Here is a 26,105-nt window from a genome sequence, read left to right as displayed (position 1 = left end):
GCAGAAGAACTCTCCGTAGTCATAGCTGTGTTTAAATTTTTACTAAAGTCAGCCAGTGCTGCTGAAATATGGATTCATTTTCTTTTGTTAACCTATGAGAAAATTTGGCTCTCTAGGTGTTTTTATACAGCTTCTGTGGCCACAAGTGCTGTTCTTAAGTGTGCTAGGTAAACACATTTCTTTTACAATTAGATTTTGTGGAGTAGAAGTATTTAATTGAAGCTGATCACATGTGGTTTGTCTTTGTTTTTGAGAAAGCTGTTTTTGGGGGAAAAAATTGCTTGTCCTGACAAAAAGCTTTAAGAGGTGTTTTTCCAGTAGATTCATGCCGGGCCGTTTTTCTCTCCGTTCCTGATTTCTCAGGTGTTTATCAGTGGGACCAAATCAGAGTGCAAGCGTCTCCTCCAGACAATCCTCCAGAATCGAAGGCTCTGTACTCTCCTCTCTCCATACTTCACTCCTGTTGCCTCTCCCAGTGAGTTTGTGACTTTGTATGAGAAAGTGGTGGCTTTTCTGAGCGAGGATAACAGTGACGTTGTCTTCATGCTGCTGACAAAGGTAAAATACTCATGAATGCAGTCTGCTTTGCTGGTTTGTGGGTTGCTTACGTGGGTGTTGTATGCCTAAAGACTATGACTTTATGCTGAGGAAGAAAGATCTACAGAACCTTTGAAAGTACCAGATTTGTATCTGTGTTGCTCGTCTGAATGGTGCTTGTTGTGTTTAAGCTGAAGAGGGGCTGGGGCCAAGGCCGAATAGGAAGCTTCAACTACCCTTTCCTAGCCCAGATAGCAGCAGGGTGAGCTTCCTTGGGCTGCCTCTTCAGGGTGCCCTTACTCTTGATATGAGAGTATGGAGGCTCTTCATGGCTTCTTCTAGGCAATCGTCACAAAAGCCAGTCAGTCCCAGTTGTGTTAAAAATAAATGGGGATGATGGCTGAATCTCTCACCTCTGTTATGTGGGAAGGACGTTGGTGCCACATATGCAATCTTTAAAAAATACCAGTGTTAGAGAAGAGCAAGTAATTTGCGCGTCTCTTGTTTCAGGGCTGCATGATACTGGCTCCCTGTATTATCAGTGAAGTTAGTATATACTTTGATACCGTGCGGATTCTCTTCGTTGGTTATATACAGATAGGGTTTGACAGCTGTGAGTAGCAGGTGATCCCCTTTGCTCATGCCTTTGAGCTGTCCTTAGTGTCAAAAATCAACATTGTCACTGCCGACCTAGGTCTGAAGAGGCGGCCTAGAGCCTCCAAAGGCCTTGCCTTACTGCTTAAATTTATGGACTATGCAGATTAGCCCGGCTTGCAAGTGTTAAGGTTTGGCAGTGGTGCTAAAGTGTGCAAATTTGCATGCATTTTCTGAATTGGAGAACAGATAAAGGGTTGTTTCATGAAGCCGGGAACATCTGTAATAGGCTGAAAATATATGCTAAATGTCCCTTTAGAGAGGGTTACCTTGGTTTTGAGCTAGAGATGATGAAATGCAAATATATCAGATCTGTCTCGAATATATATTAAAAAAAAAAAAAAAAAGAATTTTTCCCCTAACAATTTCTTCCTCTTTGTCTTCCCAAAGATATTGTGACTGTTATTTTAAATGCTAAAGCTTCTACTTACAAATGCTTCCTGTTCTGTGTTTTAGTTTGACCTTACGCAATGGTTGAACATTACTAAGCCGCCTTTATCTGAACGTACCAGGCTCCTGGAATCTATTCATTTGGCTCTCAATGCATGTGGCCTGGAACCTGAAGAAGATATTTTAATGCCATTTAATATCTTCTGCAAGCATTGGACTAAGCTTCTCCAGTATCAGTTCCCTGATCACTATAGTGACTTTTTAAGACTGTTCATGCAAAGTGAGTATCTGAATCAGTGCGTTCCAGCTCTTTCATACAGAATGTTATTGCATGCCGTCCATATTTTTAGGCCAGAAAAGTTAGATGGCAACAAACGCAGAATGATTTACCTTTTTTTTTCTTAGGTTTCTTTATGCACTTTTGTGTGCATGCTATGTGATACCTTTTTATTAGACATAATTTAGCTTTACTTGAAGGAAACATTCTTCTGCAGACCAAAGTACACACCTTGGTGATGACAGATTTTTTCAGCCCATGTTACAGGAGAAGGGCAAAGAAGAGCTTTCTATTAATGGAAGCACTTGATAATTATGCCACCATCTGAATACAACACCCCTATTCTTGAGCAGTCTTCACTGTCAAACCAAGAATTATGAAGACCTGGGACTGATACTGAAGCCTGCTGTACACGTTCTGTTTGACATTAGATTCTACCTATAATCTTCTGTGCCTCTAAAATGGGAACAGCAATGCTTCCTTTCTGTCAAACTATATGATGAGCAGCAACTATCTCTTAATATGCTTTTGTAGCCAGGGATGTATTAAGTGCTTGGGAAACTCTTAATGAAGAAAGTATTTAATGCTTCTTTTTGGCATCTACATTACCTGTGTTTGGGAATTAGATGTCTCTTGCTGTTAAACTTGGGATTTTCAAACTATTGCCATACCTAATTTTTTTTTTGCAGCAGGTAGCTCCTATTTCAGGCTTCTCTAACTTATACTGAGAAAAGAATTAATATCCTTATCATGACTTTCATAAATACATTGCTTTCTCTTTCTCCTAAGGCTCTTCGGAGCAGCTTCTGAGTCCTGACTGCTGGAAGGCATCGCTGAAAGCTTTGGGCTGTGGCTCCTCGGTGACTGAACAGGGAGGCTTCAAGAAGAGCGATTCTACCAGAAGCCCTGTATTGCAGGATGCTGCAGAAGCTCTGCTCTCTGAAGAACAGGTGGGCACCTCTCTGGTTGATTAACTAGATTTTGCAGCTGAAACAGATGCCCGCCAGGGACAAATAACACTGCTGTGCAGGCTTTCATTAGCTGATTAATAACTTTCCGCTTTTCACAGATTAGAGAGACGATAGAATGGCTTTCTACCTCTTTCTGCAAACTCCGGCTGGCTTCAGTGGATTTCAGGACCTTTGGCCTGTTCTCAAAGTGGAGTCCTTACGTGGCTGAAGTGAATACGTTTTTGGAGTATCTTACTAAACGGCTTATTGACACTGAAGTTGTCAGTTTAGCCCAGGAGCCTGTTGGCAGTAACAGAATTCTAGCAGGTAACGTGTCTTAAAACCTAATGACTTAGAGAAGCTCATCCTGTTCTTAATTTCTTCTGTTGAAGATAGTTTCATTTAAATATACAATCCTAACTGTGAGGGTTTCTACAAGGATGTCAGTGCCGTCCTAAAGAGTTTGCCAACATCTCAGCACTGGGAGACCCTGGGAGCTGCAGTGCTAGGAAGGGCAGTTGCTGTACTTAGCCAGCCTGCAGAAAGTTCTGCTTGCTCTGGATTTGTACAGTGATGAATCCGTTAAAATACGGACTGGATATGTTGGTGCTACCTTATGGCTGTGTGACACTTCCTCCCTTTTTTTAATCTTTGTTTCTTGGAGGATGCTTGTTTTTACTTTCTGATCCAGAACATGCTTTCAAATTTCTTCCGAGAAAAATATGATCTTTTGCACTGAGCATAAGTTGGGGAACAAGGGCCTACTGAATTTTATTGGGGTTTGATTTTGGTTTGGAGAAAATAGCCTAAACACCCTTTCTTTTAGTATAGGCAGCTTTAAAATGTGAATGATAACCTCTACAACCTGAAAGATGTGTTGAAGTGAACAATGCAAAATGCTCTTTATTTTTGTTATCTAAAGTTAAAACAATTGTTAACTAAAGTTAATAACAATCATATTGCACTTTCATTTTTTTATTTGGTCCTACAGAACTGATTTAATGTTGGAATAAGCAAAGGTCATTTTATCTGAGTTTGGAAAAGTGTGATTTGGATACTGTTGCTAACTGCAGACAAACTTTTATGCTTTGTTTTCTTCTAGCATTGCAGTCCTTGTATTCAGTCATTGCTGGACTCTTTAAACCGTGGATACTGGTCTTAGATAAGGAAGATGCAAGGTATATACTGATGCATTTAAAAATTAAATCAATTTTTGATAAAGTAAGGACTTTAGCCCTGTAGTAATGGCTTTTTGTCACCTGTTCTCCCCCCCCCCCCAACTCATGATTGTATTGTAACCCTTCATTTAAATAGCTGTTACTTGTGTCATATCCTCAATGGTTATGAAACTAAATCATGTGTTGCTTAAGTCAACTTTTCATGACTTGTTGTAGAATAATTGCTTCTGGTACAAGAAATATAACCAATTACTGCTTGAGAAGCGGAGGTGAGAAAAACATGGATTGCAATTAGTTCTGGAAATTCATTAAAATACAGTTTAGTGGGGGGTTTTTTTGTTTGTTTTTTAAGCCTCCACAATACAGATAACTCTAGTTAAAAAACAAACAAACAAAAAACCCCAAACACCCTCCCCAAATACCCACACAAGTACAGCCTCAAATGCCAGTAGTGTGTAAAGAGACATCTGGCCAAATCAGTCCTATGATGATCTACTGGCGGTCGTCTTCCCTGTCTCTGTTTTCACAAGAAGAGTTATTTCTCACGTTACACATTTAAATTCAACCTTCTTTCAAAGGCAAATGCCTTTTGAGCTGTGAGTGCATCTCCAGCATTTAATTAGAAGGTTGACTACTACTGGTGATATGTGCTGACATTCAGAAATTCTTGCATTTTGAACTGTGATTCAATTATGAAATATCAAACAAGCAATCTCTGCTTACTCGATGGTACTGAGGTCCTTCACTGTGACATTAAAGTACCTTCCTATTTTAAGGAAGAAAAAGATGGTCCTGAAGAGTTGAGTTTGAAGACTGCTGATACCCTGTACTATATTTGTCTACTATGATTTACACTATTTAAATTATCTAAGCGTTTATGCTGGTAAGTCAGCACTGAAATTTATATTGCTTCACTTCCTCTGTTTTCTCAAGCAACCAGCCCTGCTACCCTTGGTTAGAGAGTGACACTGCCGTAGCATCCAGCGTGGTCTGTTTGTTTACAGGCTGCATCGAGCTTTTGCACGAGAGCTTTAAAGGTGAGCGAAGTCCACACTGTTTCAGTTCAGTGGCACTTTCTGTTCTATCACATCTAAACATGTTTTTTGAGATTTGGGACAAGAGGGGATTCTTCTGTTTGTTATGAACTTTTAGCTAGGATGATGACTGCAGTGGTGCCAACAGCATGTTTCTTTATCTCAGCCTTAAAAGACAACTGTTTTTGTGGCATGGGCAGAGAAGGTGATTGATAGATGGATATCAGATGGGAAAGTTAACATGAAGGAATGCAAAACACAGCTCTAATGAGAAGCACATGACTCCATTCCACATGTTAGTGCCCATAAAACATATGCAGTGGTATGTAGCAGCGACCGATGCATGCGTCTCAGCAGCTGGTCTGGAGGTGTAGTTTAATCTCTAGGTTCAGTCATTTTGACCTGGTGTTTAACATTGCTTATTGTGTCTAATGCATAGCTAGACACAGGAATGGAAAATACCCACCAATTCATTTCGCGGATACTGCTTAACAGCCAACAACTTCTAGGGATGAACAGGATTCAAACTAATGTTGTAGAAATAAATAAAAATAACATATCCCCATGCAACATGTCATCATCATCTAAGATTCAAGATTCACTAATTCTTTTTAAAGAATCTGTAAAAGCAGTGAAGTTCTACTGGAAAGGAGTGCTTTGTAATTTCAGATTATTGTCCAGCAACTCTCCTGAAAGAATCAGGAAGGGCATGAAAGCTGTACAATTTCCGCACTTGTGGATTTAGGGAGAAAAATCTAAAAGCCTAAAGATGTGTTTCTTTGGTTTTGTTTGTTTTTTTTGCCCCCCCTCCCCATCTCCCCTTGGCTCATGTACTTTGTAACTTGCAATTATCATTTGTTGTCTTGAAAACTGTTTATTCCTCCTGTAACCAAGCTTCCCTGGATTTTTTTTCTGGTGTTAATTGGACTATTTCCTTTTGATCTAGATAAGCTGTTGCCAGGCCACCATGGGGCTCTCTGGTTACATCTAATGCATTACTGTGAATGTTGCACAGCCCCCAAAATGCCAGAGTTTATTCTCTATACTTTCCATACTGAATTCAGAAGGCTTCCTTGGAAAGAAATGCATCCGGACCGGATGCTTATGGAAGAGTTCTTTAAAGTGAGTACCTAGTATGTGTTGAATTAAGCTCATAATCTTTGTTGTCCTTGGAAGTAATGGAGGGCTGGAGACAGTTCTTTAACCAGTAAGCTTTTAAAGTTTATTGCAGAATTCAAGCTGCTCATTTTTGTGATTCATTGTATTTGTGAAGGAATGTTATTGGGTCTTGTACAAAGTTGTGGGGAGCTGTAAGGCAGACTTCGTAGTCTGTCACTGCTGTATCTGAATGTCTCATTTATTACATGTATTTAATATGTATGTAGTTAGAGTTCATATTTCATTATTACCATGTTATTCTCGTAACACCCTACAAGGTAGGGAAATGCTGTAACAGTTTGAGAACTGAGGCCGAGAAGTCTCAACTGATGAAGTGAATCAAATTTTAGGCTGCTGACTTTTATATTAAAAGTTTCTCATAGCGTGACRCAACGTATCTATCTTTGGCACCTTTTGGGGCTGATTCAAATTTGTTCACAAAACGTTGGTAAGTTGACTTTGTATGAGCAGACTATTATGCTGCATCAGATACTACCCATCTTCTCACAACTGGAAGAGATTTGACTTGTAAGTTCAAAAGCAGCATTAGCTCCATATTTTGTACTCTGGCTAATTTGGCAGATAATTGCGTGCCTGTAAATTGGTACTGCTGGTGCATAGATTTGACACTAATTATTGAGGCCTTGGTCCCATAAAGACTTGTACAGGCTCATATGGCTTCTGTGGCAGGAAGAAACAAACCTCCTTTACCCTGAGGCTGTGCTGTTGGTTTAAACCCTACAAGCTCCTTCGGTGTTCTTGACCGTTCACACTGCAGTCTCTGCACAGTGTTTGACTTTGGGAGGGAAAAACCAGAACAACCCCCCAGTAAACTTGCCATAAAAGGCCTAGAGTTTGATCAGCGCTAATTAGTGAGGGAGATAAAACAACAGATAATACTAGGAGTCGGGGATAGCGGGCAGCGGGTCACAACATACTTGCTTCCAGCCTGTTGTCATTGGGTGTTTACACCTCTTGGAAATAATTACGCTTGTTATCAGCTTGGTCCTGCTGTGATCATCGTATCCATCATGCTGGCATGATGGATTGAATTCTTCATGCAGTTCTAAGCAGGTTTTAGAGTTTCTTAGTCTTCCTTTAAAAAAAAAAAAAAAAAAAAAAAATTTGCAATCATGCAACTAAACTTAATAGATTATTTCTTTCTGGTTTACAGTAGCTTGGCGTGTAGTACCAGTTGTTTGAGAGGGATAGAAGGTTATATGGGTGACGGGGCAAAAGTGATGGAGAGATGGTGTATGCCTACTCCTCTGTTGACCTAGAATGCTGCTGCGGATTTATGTTTGGTTAAGGAGCTGAAAAGTATGGATTTATTTTTATTTCACACTGTTTTATATGCTTTTTTTTTTTCTTTCTTTTTCCTTGCTAGGTTGAAAGAGGCAGCCCCAAGAGTTGTTTCTTATTCTTGGGTTATGTTTTATGTGAAATAAACTGGGTCAGTGTCCTCTCTGATGCCTGGAATCCCAACCCCCACCCTGAGACTCACAACATGATCGTCTGCTTGCTGTATATGATGGTCCTGTTGGCAAAGGAGGAGCAGCTTACAGGCAAAGAGGTAAGTTTTGCCAAGCTTYGTACCTGTCTGTCTTTGAAGAAGAAGACGACTTTGCTGGCAAGGAGACAGGCTGTTGACTTCTTCCTCACTTGTAGGATGATTAACACAGAAGTATTTTATCTGTAAGTGTAGAGCACAGTAGTGTTCCTGAGATGGTTAAGACTTAAATCCTTACGTGGGCCTTTTTGTATCAGYTGGGTGAGAAAGGAAGAGATGCTATTCATTTTAAGAAGTTTCTGTAAGAGCTGTGATCCAGCTGTGTCTAAAGAGTAAGCAAATAAGTACTGACAGTTTCCAGGAGTTAAAGTGACTCTCGGGGTATGGAGAGGAACAAATACGTAGGGTTACTTTCATTAGTGTTTAAAAATTATAGTTATTAAGTAAAGCTATTGTGCAATTGCTTTTCCTTTTATAGTTAAATATGGGACCCTTCAYAGACATATTACCAGGCTCCACAAATGAGTCTTGTGTCCACTCATCAACTGAGTTGTTCCAGGTTCTGCGGTAGCCTTTTCCCCTCTGCAGGAACATGCATCTCTTATTATTTCTGTCTCCACGTTTTTAGGGGCGACTAGTCTGATGCCGCCCTTATCTGTTTCCCCTACAGCGTCAGGATAGCTGTTCCTTTCGTTCAGGACCTAAAGCTAAGCCAGGCTCCATATGGTGCAGGCTTCCAGCTCTAATCACCCAGAACTATAAAACAATAAACTTGGAAATGTCTTTCCTCTGGTTTGATATAGTTGAAAACAGGCTTTATACTTTTATAGCTGTCTAAGAGGAAAATATCCATTCATCTGCTTTAACATGTTTTCTGGGAAGTTATTTATAACTGTCATTCAGGCCTCAGAACTGCTTCTGCAAACATTTATTTCTTACCATAAAATGCACCCCTTCTAACTCAATGTGACATATAGATTGTGATGACATGTCACAGTGATATAATGTCTTGAAGACCAAATACATCTTTAAGAAGCCTGTCGATGTCTGCTTGTGACAAGTTATTGGGGAAAGTTTACTGCATCTCTTGAAACTGGTTGAGTTTTCTGCTTCCCTTGYTCTGAAGACAGATTTCATTATCTCTGATGATTCCTCAGCACTTGTCCCATTTATGGTTGCATTTCAGTATTTGCCTGAGAAAGAAAAGACGTGTTGGAATAGGAAAGAGAAACACTGAGTGTTATGATGAGCTTTCCAAACCCTGCTTTTCTTAAGAGCTCTATGTAGGTAAATCTTGCATGATACAGTCCGGTTCAGTGCACTGCTTCCAGAGGGGCTGGGAAATCTCCAAGAAGTCCTATTTCACGTCTGCTTTCTTCCATATGCAGTGTCTTCTGTCTTCCATTTCCTGTGAGGCACTGCATGATACTATGTCAAGATGTCACCTGCAGCCTTTGGTCAACATTGTATTCCAGCTTAGGAAAATTACTGAAGTTTGTGGGTAGCAGGCTGTTTTTGCCTTGAATATTTTTGCTTATAAGAAGCTTCTTGAGCTTCAGAAGGTGCCTATATGTATATTGTATGAGTCAGTCTTAGGAATTTCTTTCTAGCCTCCAGGAATGTGTTTCAACTGGCATGTTGTTATTCTGCTTTTACCTCCCAGGATGCTTCTGTGGCAGCTTGACCTAAATGTCAGTCTCTTATTTCTGAGCCCTGTATTCCAGTGCACGCACGACTTAAGAAATACTTGATGTAACCAGTGTAATGTTCTTGCTGATATAATTTCATTTGGGTTAATTCTGGATTCTTAAAGAATTTAGGTTCTGTTGGCTGTCAACACAGTTTCAGTATTTGTTCATTCTATAATTTGAAGTAATTTGATACTTCTCAGCATCCGGGTGATGCCCTTCTGTATGGAAGTCTCTGGAAGAACCCTCAAGAGGAGGATGGTGGTAGCTGAAGCTGGACTCTCTGCTTCTTTTTGACAGAGAAACTTTCATCTGCATACTTGCACTGCCTGTGTGAGTTGTGGATGCTGTAGGCTACTATTGGTACTGTTCAGGATGTTATTTATGAGAAAGTATAATTGAGGAGTTCCCCAGGTTGGTAGATAATTCATAAAAACTGTGGGACCTAGCTTCTGTCCCTGGATCCGCTGTGAACTTTGTTTTTTACTTTTCTTTTTTAACCTCTACTCAAGCTGCTTTACCTCTTAGGCTCTCCATTTCTTTTGAACTTTCTTTATATATTTAGATGTCAAACATTAATGTCTCTTACTTTGGCTGCAGTGCTTGGTTAAGTCTGTTGCAGCAGTCTGAATACTGTTATGTGACTACTGGAGGTGAAATACATGTGTTGGCTTGCTGCTTAAATGAGGAGTTGCTTTTCAGCTGGACTCCCAGCAATCATCTATTTCTGTGGGGTTTCTGCTCTGCCTGCTTTAAATTTTGGAGTCTGAACTTGCTTCCAATATTAAGTATTGTAAATGTTAATTTAAAACAGCAAAGAAGGTGGAACTTAGAATCATGTCTTTAAATCTTCAGGAATCACCAGTAATTAATCTCCTTGGACAGACAAGCTCCCTTCCTTGGCAACTTGTGGGCATCTCATCTTACCAAAGCATCATCAGCTACTGCAACAGCCACTATCCTCCTTCTGTTATCCTTGCCAGGGATGCTGCAGCTGAACTGATAGTGAAGCTCCTAAAAATCTCAGCAGGCTTTGGCGCATCTTCAGACAGTCACATCCACCTTGTAAGTTGAATTGCTTTTGCAGTGTCTCTAAGCTGTTTTGGTCRTTTGCAAGGTCTGCCCTTTGTGTGTCATACATAGACCATGAAAATATTACTAGGCATGATTTTTTAAAATTAATTTTAATTTTAATTAACAGGATGCAACGCTGAAATGCCGAGCATACATTCACCAAGTGGTTCAATTTCTTAGCACCTTAGAACAAAGCGGAAAGATTACTCTTGCGGTTTTGGAGCAAGAAATGTCCAAGCTGCTAGATGATATAATCATCTTTAATCCTCCAGGTTTGTATTAATGAGGTGACAAATTGTTTTAAAGCTGTCAAGATCCTTCTTTCTAGCACATGGATTTTTTGAACTTTTGTTGACTATGCAATTGCATTACCATAATGTCTCCCTTATGGGTAGGGCATGTTGCTTTAGGTAATATATGAGCACAAAACAAAAATATGATCCTCCAAAGAGCTGTTAAGGGGGCTAGGACCAACAGAAACAAAATGTTTTTATGTTACAAGTAAAACTGGCCAGCATACAGTTTTCCTAGTCCAAGATTGTTAGATCTGTTAGAGACAGATTTTTCCCCCAAATTATTGGTTTGAACATGAAGAACCTTTGAAATACAAAGTTTTTTTGGGGGGGGTTTCTTTGCTGTCAGTGCCTTTTTATTTATTTATTTTATTTATTTTTTTCTCCTCCGAAAGACACTTTCAAATACACGCTCTCAGTCCCAAGTGATTCTAAAACAGGGACTCTAAAACACTGTATAATCAGGAAAACTTACAATATTGAAGTAGGGAAATTATATTGATGTACATTAGTAGTATGGCGTGTCCGCACCTGCAGGTTTTATATTGACCTAGTTTTTTGGTACTAGTGCCCCCCCCCCCCCGACCTTCCTCCAAGCAGAATAAGTGTTTGGGTCAAAACAGTCATTTTGCTGTATTACAGCGAAGTGCTTGTTAGGAGTCATATCTCTTCCTGTCCATGACCCACACAAGTGTACTAGCAAAAGTGAGCAGAGGTGTTCCCTATATTAGAAAACTATAGCTTTTGGGACTAGAATGTGATTTTTATTTTATTTTATTTTATTTTTTTGCTTTAGTGTTGTCAAGATAACATTCCTGCCGTGATTCTAGCAACTTACCTTCCTGAGCCTGCAGACAGCTCGCTCTTACCATTTCTCCCCAAGCACTAGCAGAATAGAGATGACTTCCCGTCATTTTCAGTTTGCAGATTTGTGACACTGTTAAATGTCTCTCAGTATTTGTATTGCAACAGCTGTACAAATAGCTCTATAGGACAGCCGTAAAATTGTTCGGAAGAATTCTTTGTGGCTGAAATAGAAATGAGAGCTTGCCTATTGCTGCTGACACTCCTGACAGCTGAGAAAGTTCAGGGAGAATTTGGAGGAGAAAGGAGCTCCGATTATAAGAGGAACCTCTCCGTCTCCTGAGCCTGTGCGTGTACGTGCAAGTGTTAAGGGGCTGAAAGGGATGGATGAAAGCTCCGTGCTGTTCACCCAGTGCGACCAGGCTGTGGAGTGGAGTAGGAGCCCTGCTGCGTTGTGGCAGGAGAGTGGTGGTGTGCATCAGAYTTAGCTTCTGTGCTTGACCCAACAGGGGTTGGAGACACTTTGGAGACTTCATAGCCACTTTGGGCAACTTTTTTCCAATAATTAGCCCCTCTTTGTGCATTCCCCCCCCCCCACCTTATATGTAGTTGAAATTTTCCCTTGCTACCATCTGACATTGCTTGAAAGCTTTCTTTTATAGCAATGCTGCTTTTTCATTAATGCATGGCAAGTTCTACTCTGTGATTAGACTTAAGAGCTAAGTGCAGGAAATGTGTGTGCTTCAAGGACACTTATACGTGGCCCATGTTAATGTGTTTAGACAATAGCAAGAGATGGCTTCAAAAAAAGATGCTGGGTTTGAACACTGGGATTGGCAGGTAGTCTAAAATGCGGGACAGGATTACAAAATCTCAGGGCTCAACCTGAGCATATTTCAAACAGAATCTTTAAAAATTTGGTGATTTAGCTCTGAGCTGTGCTTTAAGTTGTAGTTTTATACCTACATTTTCATGGAGACCGTAAACATGCTTTACTATTCAACTTATTTGTACTGCAGTAGTGCTGAAAGTCCCTAACTGAAAAATAGGCTTAGATATACTGGGTGCTGTACAGTCTTATCAGCTGTCTCTGGCTGTTTTGTAAATTATGAATTAAGTCATCAAGGAAATAGGCTGTTAGGAGCGAGTGTCTTATTGCAGATATGTAATGAGAAAGTGACTTTTCCCAGGACCTAAAGAAATGTTCGGTGATGAAGCTGAATTTAGGTCATCTAGGATCTAGCCTCTGTTTACTAAAATGGTTTGTATTTCCCTTATTCCTGACTTTCAGATATGGATCTGCAAACACGTCACATGGCCCTCAGCAGTCTCTTTACAGAAACCCTGATGATGATGAACAACTCTAGCGTTACGACAGCTGAGTCGTTGCGGGGAAGCCTGCGGACGTGGGTTGACAGGAAAGTGCATGGATTACTGGCGATGCCCCTTCTCACGGCGGCGTGCCAGAGTCTGGCCTCCGTCCGACACATGGCCGAGACAACAGAAGCTTGTATCACAGCTTACTTCAATGAAGGTAGGAGAGTGTCATGTTCTGCCACTGTGTCAAGAGCGTTGATCAGTCTTTTGGTGTCCATTAAATATGTATCACCTGGGACTCCTTTTAACTTCATGCTGCATGGTAGCTTGAACTGGGTTTTAGTCTGACTTTCCTAATCAGAGCTCCTTTCTCTGTATTTGATGGCTCCCAACTTTCACATGTGTATGTGCCGTAAGAAGTAGCTAAAGGGAAGTTATGTCATGTGGCTGGGGTTTGTTTTTAACTGTTAAAATTGTTTTCTTGGGAACTGTCTAGTCTCTGTTAAGACTGACTTGCTCTGTGTAATGGTTACCCTTTTTGTTGCTAAAGAGGTGGGATAGCTCTTAAATTATCCAAGAGGACAAAACAGAGATTTGTGTCCCCTCCTGTAGGGTTCTGTGGACTGGGTTGGGCGAGYGGGGGGAGTACTATTGTGAAATCTCTCAAATTCTGTGGCCTTTTTTTTCCTCCCACATAAACCCTGTAGATCTACATAATGATTTCTCCCACATTCTATTTGATAGCTTTTAGTTCACCTGAAAGAAACGGTTAAAATTCCATTGCTAAAAATTTGAAATTTAATACTGAGTTAATCCTGGGAAAACATCTCGCTTTGACTTCAAGGAGATGCACTACAATAGTGGATTTTTTTTATCTCTAGCCACCACAGTGGTGTCACAAGCTGATTATTTGGAACACAGCTAAAATGGTTTGAATTCTGCAATTTAAAGGAACACAGCAAGGTAGTTCTAGTTCTTGGGGTTTTACCAAGCACTGCTTGCTTACTCTGTTTATGCTGTCCTTTTGCTTTCTTTTTAGATAGTCCTCACCACCAGGATTTAGGCTGGGGCCCTGTACTTGCCTCCCTCCAAGTTCCTGAGCTAACCATGGAGGAGTTTCTGCAGGAGTGTCTGTCTTTGGGAAGCTACTTGACCCTATACGTCTACCTGCTGCAATGTCTAAACACTGACCAGACTCTTACCAATGAAATGAAAATCCTGCAAACCATTAGCAAATGGCTGGAGCAAGTATATCCAAGGTACAGACCTCCAGTCTTCTGAATGTGCCCTGACTTTTAAGTAAGACTGTGGTTGTATAGTCACTATAATCTGGCTGCTGGATGTAATAGTCAATCCTTCCATAGTATCACAAATGTCATCTTCCTGCCCGTGCCCCAGTGCCAACACTGACAGCCACGTGATGAAACACAAGGGGGAATTTTTTCTGGTTGAACACTTCTCTTACTTTCTTTTGGTCAGTTTTCAATCAGAGGAACTTGATTTCAATGGCAGCCTGGATTTATGCTCAATTAAAATTACTATAAACAAATTCTAAGTCACTGTGGGATTCACTTTCCAGATTGTCCACTAGGTGGGATGGGTTATATGCTAAATACTCTGTGATACTTTAAAGGTCTGATGTTCATAGCTGTGCAAGGCAGAATGTCAGCAGTTCTGAACAAAATCTGAATCCAGTGCCTGTGGTTGGGTGCCTACAGTTAGAGGTCTCTATTGCTGTAAAACATCTTATCAAATAACAAGGTTCTGGTGGGACAACGTGGTGGATGGCTGTAGATAGCTTTGACATTAAAGTGGTAATACTTAGTATTTACAATATGTAACAACTGTATTTACAGGCTGCTTGAATTTAGTAAACTTGGTGAATGTCTTTGTATTTTGATGTTGGTAATGTTCATATTTGCTGAGAGAGAACATTTTAGGAAAACGTGCATTCACACTGTGTTCTTGGAATTCAAAGAGTACCTTGACTGATGCAGGTAGCTTATAGTTGTAGTAATTTCAGTGCCAAAGTGGGGAGAAGACAGCAAAGTCACCTTACACAGCCAGTTAAACCCTCAAAACTGTGGGTGCCTGGCCTGAGAGAAACAACTGGGTAGAGCAGYCTGAGGATGGTCTGATGCAGAAAGCTCGTGGTGGTGCTGTATGTGGAAAACCTGAGCTCATTAACTTCAACTGCAACTGTTTGGGGAAGAATTAAAAATATCACGGGGGAACTTCATGTTGTGCTTTGCTCAGCAAAAGCCTTCGGTGTTTCCTCTTCTAGAAGATCATATCAAAAGCCTAAGTTATTGTGGAAACAACAGCTAGTGCTTCCTAAGGTGTTTTAATGGTAAGTAAAGGAAGGAGTAGAGATCCAGCTTCATCCCTTTTAGACCAAGTTCTAGATAGGCTTAAATGCACTTATGGCTGCAATATCRTTAATTCTTAGATTTAAAACTTGAAAGGAAGTGTTGTTCTTTGTCCTCTTAAAGGTTGTTAAAACCTGCTGACAGTTTTCTGCATCAAGTCCATAACAATAAGAGCTTCAGCTGCACAATAATTTGTGGGATAATACAGTTACACTGGGCATGATAAACTAAGATTAGCTGTCGTTAACTTTCCACCTGAACTCTTCACAGGGCCACTGAGGAGATGTGCAATATTCTTAACCTACACTTCTGACTTTTTTTTAATCTATCTAAAGCTCAGCAAAGGAAGAGGCAAAGCTGTTTCTTTGGTGGCACAAAGCCATGCAGTTATCCCTAATCCAGATGGAGCAAGATGATGCCATTCTGATCGAATCTGTCATTCGGACGCTGCTCTCAATACAGGGCAGGCAGTGTCAGCTGGCTGAAGAGAGACTGACTTCTGGCATACTTGGTGCTATTGGACTAGGCAGGAGGTCTCCGTTGTCACCCAGGTAAGGATTGGAGGCGCAGTGAATTTCGTTGAGTCAGTGTGAGTTGTCGCGTTGAAAAAGCTGCAGCCTGGATCCAGACTGTACAGAGCAGTGCCGAAAGATGTTCTGAATCAAGGCTGTCCCCAAATCTATGAAGTTACTTGGACCCAAGCTGTAGTGAATTGTAGTAACTGTAGTGAGTGTGATTCTGGCTCAATTTCTATCTCTAAGAGATGTCTCGCAGGATAGGACTTTTAGTTTGTGCTGTTGAGGACTTTCAAATCTGATGTCCCCTTCTCTCTCCTTTTCCCTGTGTAAGGTTCCGGGTGGTCGCCCGCAGTTTGTCCACCTTCCTCTTGGTGCAGATTCCTGCAGAGACCCAAGTCCGCCTGAAAGCGGGTTCAGAGCCGAAGCTGTCGCAGAAGGCCCAGCAGGTATTGYGTGCCGGTCATCGGCTTCTTGGAGTGCTCTGTCTGTGTGCTATCTCGGGTTGTGAGGTGAGGCTCCTAACGGTCACTGCAAGCATTGAAGCTTCAGGCTAAGTCCTCATATGAACTTCTTGATTTTTATTCAGCACTGAATACCCTCTGTTTTTTTTTTGGGGGGGGGGGTTATGTTTTTATTTTTTTGCTACTGCTTTACATCAAACTCTGAATTTCAGAAATAGTTTGTTGCTGTCACTTGTGTCCTCAGGGGAAAAGGGTGTATCGCAAATTCATGCAACATTTGCTATACTTCAAAACACCGTCTTGGAATTTGCCAGACATGAGAGCAGGTGCAGCGTAGGCCTGGTGATGGTGTGAGTTTTTAGTAGACTTTGCTTTTGGACCTCCCMTGGGCATGTTCTGGGGTCCAGCTGAGCTGCTGTGAGCGATGGTGTGTACATACCAGTTCATCTCACGTGCAAGATAAAATGTAGTGGCATGAAACATCTTTAAGTGGAGTCTGGACTACTGTGCTTTACATGGCCGTTGTCATGGACTTGAGGGCTGGCACACTGGTTTTCGGCTGATGGATGGTAACTTGTTGGACTGTGGTTGGAGGATTGTGTGTCTGAGCCCTAAACTAAAGTGACCGTAAGTTGACTCCAAGTAAACCTGTTCACACAGTCTTCTATATGAATATGAAGGTACTGGTTTCTAAATGTAGACTAAAAAATAAAAGGTATAGATCAATTTATGTCCATAAACCTTGAGTTCTGAAACTTTGGAACATAACTGGTAGAAGGAATAAAAAAAATAATAAAAACAATGTCATGATTGTCCTACTTTTCAGGACAATGTGTAGGCTGTAGTCACATTAAGGCGATATTCGTACTAACATTTGCTTATGTGAAAACYGGACTTAAAAGCCCTATGATAAATGAATATTCCTTTTCCAGTGTGTGCGTCATCCACGTTATTTCAGTAAGTAGGTGCATAAGAATAGGAAGAACTATAGACTGGAAATGACTAGAAATGAAAGCRCAGTAATTTATTTGGTATAGCTTGTTTCTGTTCTGAGAAATAAATGAAATTTATTCAGACATTATTCCAACATTCATYCTAGGCGGTACCGCTAACATAGGTGAGGATTTTTTTTTACATACAATTTCTAACCTGATGCTGTCCCTGTAATATTATTACTGGGAGCAAAATAATATATTTATGAAAGTCAAAGATGTCCGTAAGATGTTGTTGTTGCAGTTTATATTTTGATGTGTATTTTAATTTCCCCTAAGACCATGTCTTTAGTGCATGATGTAAATATATGTCAATATTTATATTGCGGAGTCACAGCAAGTCTTAAAATAGAATATCCGTTGTGTTGATCTCGGGGAAAGAACAACTTGGAAGATATGAGGTGACTTGAAACAGTATCATGGGATCATATTTGTACAAATGCTTTATTCRGAATAGTCCGTGATCTCTAGCAGATAAGGATCTTCCAGTGGAATCGTGCTTATGGTGGCTCAGCGGCTGGTTTATTACACCTGCGAAAGATGTGGACCGAAGTATACGTAGCTAACAGCGTTTTCCCTTGTGTCTATAGGCACTGAATGCTCTTGAATCTATGGCATCAAACAAACAGTACATGGATTATCAAGAGCAGCTCTCCCAGGCTTCTCAGTTCATCAAGCATCCAGAACATTGTCTTCGAGATGGCAATAATCTCTTGGCTCTCCTTGTTAACACTCTGTACCCAGAAGTGCATTATTTGGACAGCATACGGTAGCAGCACTGAGCTCCAAAACCATCACGCAACGTTGGATTGCTCTGGTTTACATTTGAAGCTGTTGCACAAGTAATTTTTGCCTGCAGAGTTCCACTTTAAATAAGTCAGAGGTGCGAGTGAGAACTGCACGCTGGCAAGTTTTATCCTTTTCTTTCTTTTCTTTAAAGCCCTTATGATACGTAGGCCTGTGGAATTGCTCAGTTTTTGTCTGCTGAAAAGACTTGAGTATCCCCCTGTGYGAGGTGCACATCTGCGAGGAGGGTACCTGAGAATAGATGCGCAAATCATTAGACAGCAAAGCTCATCCTTGTTTCCTGTAGCGTCTTAAGTTTTTGCTTTGTGCCTTTCCATTTTTCCAATGTGTCATCGCTTGAGCCAGTGCAAACTGGATGGAGGGTTGTGTCTAAAAGAGGTTTTGACCGTCTTACCCAGGATRCCTCTAAATCTTAAGTGATTGTGTGTTTGGAGACTTGCAAACTTGTATTTGGGAAGATAGTATTAAAAATTATTATTATTATTWTTWTTTTGCTCTCCCACAGAACTCTGTAGTTGAAAGGCATGTTTACAGTCTTCTCCCGCTTCTCTAAATACAAGCTAAAATTTGAACTAAAGAACTATGTTTTTTTTTTTCCTATTTTCTAAAACCTAGTGAGTCCGCCTCCATATTGCTTAATTAAACGCAAGTAATTTCTGGCCATGTTGCTTTTAAGTCAGATAAAGTCTAGAAGCTCATTTTCAAGATYCCTCAGTGTCTGGGAGGGGAACAGGTGACTTGTGTTCACGTTAAATAAGTGATTCCTTAATTCTGGAAGTCTCTTTGTTTAGGAGATAGTGATTTATCCAATGGACATTGCTTGAAGTTTATTTTTTTTTATTCTTAGCTGGGTGTGATGTGACAGGTTTTTACATGACACTGTGAAAAGCTATTTATCTTGTGTTGAATTTGGTGATCGCTCGTTAAAATTCTATTACCAAAGCATGAACAATGAGCCTGCAAATCTGTTATTTTGGCTGAAAGATCACTGGTTTTGTTGCCTTGTCTGATTGCAAGCTGCCCCTTTCTTTAGGGCAAGCAGAAGGTGAGTTCCCCAAGTTGCTTGCCTAACTTTGGCCATTTTAGCTTTGATCTATTCCAGGGGGCCCAAGGTCCCAATCCGTACACCTCTACGAAGGAACAGCGACAGCTTCTTTTCTGCATTGTGCCTTTATGTTTAGAACGTGGTTACACATTAAACTTTAGTTTTGGTCGCTAAGGAAAGGAAATGTGCTACCTACTGTCCGTTCCATACCGCATCGCTTTGAAGGATTGCACTTACCTGTGATTTCAGTGCTGGAGAACAAACCACCTCTGTCTTCTCGACAGATCCTGCTAACTGTGCCAGCTGGGTCATTCGATCACCTTCACCTTCACGTGGTCTTACAGTTCTTTGCTCTATCTGCGAGCCTACACATTTATGTACATCCCTCTGTATATTAACCAGACATCAATGCAGCATGGTTTTTAACAGACTCTTTTGGAAAATTCACAACTGGAAGAATACGTTTTGCTGCTTTTTTCTTTTCCCAAAGACTGAAAAGCACTGGTTTTATTAGATTTGATGTTATCGATCGGTTGCGTAAGAAATGTGAAAAAGCCAGAAATATATGTATGACGTGCACTTTTAAAATGATATTGTTTCAGCTTTTGAGTTTTTACAAATGATGTATTTATAACATGCTCTGTCTGCAAAGACCATGCAAAATAAACATGAAAAATCAAGTAATTCCTGACCAACACCACGATATTTTCAACTTGACGGAAGAGTCCAAACCAGGTAATACATCTTTGTTCTTGGAGGTGAAAGTGCATGGGAATGCCACTCAGTTACTCAGTTGGTGGAGGTTTAGGGAGTCTTCTCTTTGAAATGCAGGAATTAAATCCATACTCTGCTTTTGTACATCCTAACCCGTACGTAACASAGCAGTGAGCTTGTTCCCAGAGCCCAGGAGAAAGCTCAGCTATGAAATGGCAGAAAAGATGCTTCTCTGTCCTAGCAAAACTCCACAAACCTCTTGGGCCTTTTTAGTGTCACCTTTTCCTTTCCTCCTGTTTCCTGTAGTTACAGCTCTGAAGGTGCACGTGCATCCCATCCCAAGAAAGCTGTCTGAAAAAGATGCAATGAATTACCATCTGGCGGTACCCGTTTCTCGCTCTGCCTACAGCGAAACCCAGATGCTGACTTTTGGGTCATTAATGTTAGGTGCAGTCTTGCTCTTTGTCYGTCTACAGTGTTTTCAAGTCTAAGCAAACCTGTTTATTGTATGGCCCTCTATACAGCATGGTGATTCTTGCCTTTCCATAAYTGTTGCAGAGGCTGATGTGTAAAGCCTTTCAAAGGACGTGGTATTGATGGGATCCCGTTTTCAGGCTGCTCTTGCTGGTGAAGCTCAGCCAGTTGCAATTTTTCCTCAGAGAACTGTTCATTATGGGCTGCAAATGAAATGATTTGCCRGAAGCCCTGGCTGAAGGTGGTTTGCATTCAAGCTACTCTGTTATACCTGATGGCAGTAAAGAGCTTGCGTGTGCTGTCTCCATTTCTCTTAAACTGATCTCATTTAGCATTGGTAGGAAGGAAGAATGCAAATCCGCTTACTACACCATACATTTGTTTCCATCCCCAAATCAAATCTTAAAGCAGCATTTCTAAACAGAGAGGGGAAAAAAGCATGGAAAGTCCCTCTCCCCCCCCCCCCCTTTTTTTAATAACACTTGGTCTTGCTATACATGTTTCAGTAGGGTGTCTAGGGCTGCTCTTTGGTTAGGCCCTATTATGTTAAATACTTCATAAAAGCTGGACAAACTAAAGCTAAGATCTTGGTCTGTCTACTTGTGCATGATGAAAGGGCTATGCAGTAAATGGACGTGGCCCTGCGTTCCGGTCCAGCACTGTTTTCTGGCATTGCTGGGACTGGCAACGCATTGGTTCCATTCTTTCACCATTCACAGGCGACCCAGACCAGGGGCTTTTGTATTTAACCTGAATAAGGAGGAAGATGATAGTGTGGAGGGAAGTAAGGAAAAATTATGCTTTCAGTTCTGGTGCTACAGTGTCCTTGCAACCGCTCCCCCCTCACCCCCTCCAACCTGCAGCATTGCTTTTTTGATGTCTTAAGTGTAAACAGGTAATCCCAGAAGGAAAGCTAAGTTTCGTGTTGTTTTTTTTATCATTGTAGCTCACAGTAGAAGGATGAAATCTGAATGTTAACTACTTAATAACAGATACACCTTTTGAATAATTTGTGTAATTTAGAGAGTGAATATATGCAGTTTTTGCAATGTTTGACTCTGCCAGTACTAACTGCAATGGAATGAACTGTTACCTGAGGAGTGCGGCTTAAATTTTTATTAGGAAAATAGGGCAAATAGGGCAATGGACATAACAATTGAAAGTGGCATTAACTTGAAATAATGCAGTGGAGTGGAAAAACTGACGTCTGAACATCAAGAAGCGTGAAATACATACATTAGTCCTTCATATGCACGCATACTCTAGAGTATCCCACAGGGACCACGGCCTGGTGGTGATGGGAATTTGTATCATCTGAGACCAGATAGTGCTCCTTTCTGGAAGCTATGCTGATCAATGGAGCAATAGCCAAATCCTCCCAAACCCTGCCTATGGCTTATACGCATACATATATGGATAAACTGGGGGGGAGGGCGGGGAAGAGAAATTGGGACACTTAACTGTTAGGCAAAGCAAGGTCAGTACTAGAAGGTCAGCTTCTTTCCCTTCTTGTTCTTCTGAAATAGTCTCCTCTTCTGTAGAAACCTCCTGAATTGCTTGTCTCCTGCTGTGTTGTCCCTCCAGCAGACACTGGGGTGGCTGAGATCCCCCATGAGGACCAGGGCCTGTGAATGTGAAGCTGCTTCCAGGCTGGGAAGGTGAGCAGAGAAGTCGCCCTTTATGTGCGAGAGCCGCGGAAAGGCTTGGGGCGCTGCTGAGGGATGAGGAGGCAGCTGAGAGAAATGCTGAGGACGGGCTCATCCCACTGAGGAGCGATCTCCCAGGGACTGGGTATGGATTAAGTAGGTTTCTTCACAAGGAAAGGGCAGGATTCAGACAAGCTCACTTGTCTCCTGCTTGAGGTTGGCTTGCTCGTCCCCCCAGCTCACTGTGGATGATGGTGTGGGCTCCTGTTCTTGGGCATCCCAGTTCTTTCCATTTGCTGCACTATTGTGGGCTGCACTTGAAGCCAAATAACTAGAAGTTGAACAATGTTGATCCATGAGTTTCCTCAGCGATCTAAATTACTGCAGCTGTTATGTGACACACTGGCAGCGCTTCTGAGTGATTAAGATGCTGACAACATGCAGATATTCAGGGCATGTTTTGTGCATCTCAGGCTGTTTTGTGACTCTTCCTCTTTCCATCTCTTCTTATTTTCATTAAATCTGGTTCCCCCACTGCCAGGATTACAAACTAGGATTTAAAAGCTGAGGTTAAAATATCTCCTTGCATTGATTTTCCTTGTTATCCTGGACTGTTATCCTGTTACCCATTTACAGCTTTGTGCTCTGGTTTCCCAGCACAGATGTTATGAAGAAGTAAATGTTAAAATAAGGGCTCTCAAGCGAGGGAATGATTTTTCCAAGCAGGATCACAGGCTTGATGAGGTTTCCCCACTTCGTTCTTTCTCCTCCTCCATACCAACCCTTTGGTGTCCACAGCCTGTCTTGGTTTGTGACTCTTGGATCACAGGTCCCTGACGGAGTCTTAGGTTGGCTTGCTTCATCTTGGAGCATGGTTGGGATTCAGCTAGAGACTTTTTTGTGGATGGGAGAGGACTGACCAAACACCTGTGTGATTTATGCTGTAAAGACCACCTGCATCCCAAATTGTTGCTAGGGTCACACACAAACACATCTGTAACCACTGTGGTGTGCTAGTGGAAAGTGTTAGTCAGTGACTTCAGCTCAGAAGAATTTAAGGGATATGTAGTCAGGGCTTAAAGGAATTTCTTCATGTAACAGATGAACCACTTAGAAATAAATTTCTTTTAATTAAAAAAAAAAATTGTTGAATTTAGTTGAAAAGTATTTTGAGTTTTCCTGGGGGAAGACTGGTTATATTTTGTAACACAGCCATCCCATATAGTTTGCTTTATTACAACATTGTCATGACATTTATCTCAAAGCCCTGAAATTATGCTTGTCTGTGCATGTGTGCTTATGTACCAGTTGTGGTACTACTAGCAAGAGTTGCAAGTAAACTTGCAGTGCAGACCACCTTTGAATTTCTTGTTTTCAACTCTCCCAGCTTTCTGAAAACTTTTTTCCTGTTTTCATTTTGCTTGGGCTGCTCTTGAAAGTTAAGATTTCTTTTAAAGTTTCAGATAAAGTCTTCTGGAAGCTAAGGAATTAAAGAAAAACCTACAGAAATTGCAAGCGTTTTTCTTCCCACCTGATGTTTCAAAGAGCAGAATAGTCCAGTTGCTGGCTAATACGCTGCATGTATTTTGAAAAGTGGAGTGGGGAAAAACTAGTTTTGAAGTAACTTTTGAAAAAAGTCTGTAGCAAAAAGACGTGAGGAAATGGCAGACTCCCATCTGCTTGCTAAACACTATCTGATGTAGCCTGAAAACTACAGATTGACTAGACATCTTGGATAGATCCTCTTCTGCTCTTCCAGCTCCATCCTTCTCTTTATCTTCTTTTTGCATCTTTCTCTTTATCCATCTTCCCTTTGACGACTGCTCTTGCTTGTAAGTCACAGCCAGGAGGGAGAACGTGCACCTGAAAGGCCTGTTTGACCTTCCATGTGTCAGTCAATAGCAGTCTTATATTTGGGGAGATAAGCACCCTAATACAACCTGGTTTTGCAGCTGACAAGCAGGAAATCAAACCGTGCAAGCAGGTGCAAGTGTCAGAGACCAGGTCCTTAGCTGCGTGGCACTGAAGTTTGTTCTGTTGGCAAAGTGGGGCTGCCGCGGTGCCTGCGGTCCAGGTTCTCATAGGTGGAGTCCTGCGGCTGGGGCCTGACAATGAGAGAAGTGAATAAGGTAAAGGCACATTTCTGGCTGCGCTAGTCTTTATATGTGGCTTCAGCTAATAGTTAAGGAGCACCAGAGTATGTGTGACCCTAATACTCTCGGATACGGATCCTCCATTCTATAGCAGACAGTTTTTCAGTATCTGATTTGCATCTAATGTTTTGCATCTTAAAGGATCCAGAATGACCTCCAACACTATTAGCATTAGCTACTGCGACTGTCCTGCTGTTTCAGAGGCTGAGGATGGTTGACACATCTCTCCCATTTTAGAAGTAGTGTTAAAGAACATCAAATACATATGCAGAGCATGGAGCATCTTGGCTTTTAAGCTTTCATCTCTTGTCATGATAGAAATACATGATACATGTAGTCAAGGTTGCAGTATCGTTTAGATTGTTAAATCAACAAAGCTATGCTTCTACAATTAAATACTTTTACTAATTACCTGTAAACTTAAGGTCCCCTCTGCTAGTATGACCTGATGCTTCATGCCCACATGTCCTGCTCAAATGGCCTCATTTCTTGGATGTGTGTGGGGGAAGGAGACATCAAGTAATGGTCACAGGGTAACGCAGGTGGGATGTGACCCCATCCCACCGGTTCCTGCACCCATCCTGGGGGTGGATGGTTCTTTTACTAGTTCATTGCAGTTACCACACTTTGGGCCCATGGCCCACCTGAACTTCTGCTAGTCCCTTGCTGCTGCTGCATCCAGTCTCTCCAAGCTGCTGTCCAAGTTGCTCATTCTCAGAGCAGCTTGTACTCAAATCAGTAGGGTCTGTTCTCACCTATACCCAAGCCAGAGCCTGCTCCCTGCAGTGCCCAGGCCATGGTCCCTCATGTGGGGTCACTTGGCCATCAGCCCAACCCTGTCCTTGTCCCAGGAGCCTGCTCTCAGGCCAGAAGGTTGTTGCCAAGACTAAGGCCAAGTTGCATTTCTCTCCTTAGTCATCTCCAACTTCCTACTGGATGACATGAATAGAAGGCAGGATGTTCTTACCGGGCCAGGCTGGTTGGGGTAGTGAAGGGACCTGTTAATCGAGAAGGAAGATGTGAGTTAGCAGTGGGGTCAGAGTGAGCTGGGAAGCCATGACTGACTTAGAGTTTTAGGGAAAACTGCACTACAGGGTGATTATAAAATGCCAGTGAACGGAGGAAAAAATATTATTAGTTCTGTGGTTGGCCTTCAGGAAGGTAGGAATTAGGCACCTGAATATAAGGAGCAAAGTATTTCTGGCTGTTCTTACACCACCTACAGTTCAAGGCAAGTAGTGGATCTCTGCGAGTTGTTGCTATCAAACTGTTATACCTGGTAGCATCATATTTCTTCTGGCCAGAGACTCGGACCCAGAAACTCCTTCTAGCCTGATCCTCTCTGTGACAACAGCGATGATGTGCTAGGCTGGGTGTGGGAACCAGGGGCTTTTGGGTTTCTTGGCTGTAGGTTTCCGTTATAACCTTTGGGAAGTCTCTTAGTTCGCTCTGTGAGCTGTTTCTCATCTCTAACAATTAGATGTTTCCCTGCTCTCCTGGCTTTGGCACACTGGGAAGTTGAGATTTCACTAATGATCATGAAGCACTCGGATATTGAGGCCCTGGGGACTGAGACAGGCAGTCTGTAAAATGAGGATGCTGAGCTGGGGAGATGAAACTATTTTGTGGGATGCAGTGAAGGTAAATCCAGCCCAAGGGCTAGATGGAAAGAGTTAGTAATTAGTCTACTTCAAAAAAAAAAAGAAAGAAAACAAAAAAAGTGGTTGTGTAGTCAGCGGCTTCACAACTAATTGCACATCTGTTAGTTTATTAACCTTTCTCCTCAGGCCTAGGGAAACTCCTGTTCACCCTGTCTTTTTAAAGATTCCTTCCAGAATAAGACCTCACTTCTGTAGGCTGTGACCAGCCAGCCAGGAGTTTCCTTTTACTTGTTCTTGGGTTTCCCATTATAAATGTCATTTTCCTAAGGTGGAAAATAATTGTAAAAAAACTCTCCTGCCTGATTTTATCTGCTGCGTCGCTTTGCTTGTTACAGGTCTGATGGAGGAAGACTGCCAAAGGAAATAGTGAGTGATACATACCTCCTCTCCAGAAAACAGTA

General features: G+C 41.5%; 1 protein-coding gene and 1 long non-coding RNA gene across 5 annotated transcripts in view; both read left to right on the top strand.

Annotated features, from left to right (window-relative positions):
- Nucleotides 1-19,740, top strand: part of EPG5 (ectopic P-granules autophagy protein 5 homolog) — a 58,802-nt gene extending 39,062 nt beyond the window's left edge. For 3 of the 4 annotated variants that reach the window (XM_026090649.1, XM_026090648.1, XM_026090650.1), the window contains 15 exons: nucleotides 364-558; nucleotides 1,648-1,861; nucleotides 2,648-2,808; nucleotides 2,928-3,135; nucleotides 3,911-3,986; nucleotides 4,920-5,023; nucleotides 5,967-6,142; nucleotides 7,566-7,751; nucleotides 10,232-10,441; nucleotides 10,578-10,722; nucleotides 12,839-13,081; nucleotides 13,904-14,123; nucleotides 15,569-15,784; nucleotides 16,083-16,197; nucleotides 17,795-19,740. In XM_026090649.1, the coding sequence (XP_025946434.1) occupies nucleotides 364-558; nucleotides 1,648-1,861; nucleotides 2,648-2,808; nucleotides 2,928-3,135; nucleotides 3,911-3,986; nucleotides 4,920-5,023; nucleotides 5,967-6,142; nucleotides 7,566-7,751; nucleotides 10,232-10,441; nucleotides 10,578-10,722; nucleotides 12,839-13,081; nucleotides 13,904-14,123; nucleotides 15,569-15,784; nucleotides 16,083-16,197; nucleotides 17,795-17,977 (2,652 nt within the window). In that variant the 3' untranslated portion in view covers nucleotides 17,978-19,740. Of the gene's footprint in view, nucleotides 1-363; nucleotides 559-1,647; nucleotides 1,862-2,647; nucleotides 2,809-2,927; nucleotides 3,136-3,910; nucleotides 3,987-4,919; nucleotides 5,024-5,966; nucleotides 6,143-7,565; nucleotides 7,752-10,231; nucleotides 10,442-10,577; nucleotides 10,723-12,838; nucleotides 13,082-13,903; nucleotides 14,124-15,568; nucleotides 15,785-16,082; nucleotides 16,198-16,456; nucleotides 16,840-17,794 lie in introns of all 4 variants that reach the window. The other variant, XR_003257650.1, reaches the window with a different exon arrangement.
- A 62-nt stretch (nucleotides 19,741-19,802) lies between these two features.
- Nucleotides 19,803-26,073, top strand: LOC112977850. Its single transcript, XR_003257651.1, has 3 exons — nucleotides 19,803-20,485; nucleotides 21,829-21,902; nucleotides 26,040-26,073. It is a non-coding gene; the product is annotated as an uncharacterized LOC112977850 (long non-coding RNA).
- The last annotated feature ends 32 nt before the right edge of the window (nucleotides 26,074-26,105 follow it).

Source organism: Apteryx rowi, unplaced genomic scaffold (genome assembly GCF_003343035.1).
Source record: "Apteryx rowi isolate R43461 unplaced genomic scaffold, aptRow1 scaffold_87, whole genome shotgun sequence".
In the NCBI taxonomy this organism is placed as follows: Eukaryota; Metazoa; Chordata; class Aves; order Apterygiformes; family Apterygidae; genus Apteryx; species Apteryx rowi.
Note: the sequence above shows the minus strand (reverse complement) of the source record. Positions and strands in the feature narration are given on the sequence as shown.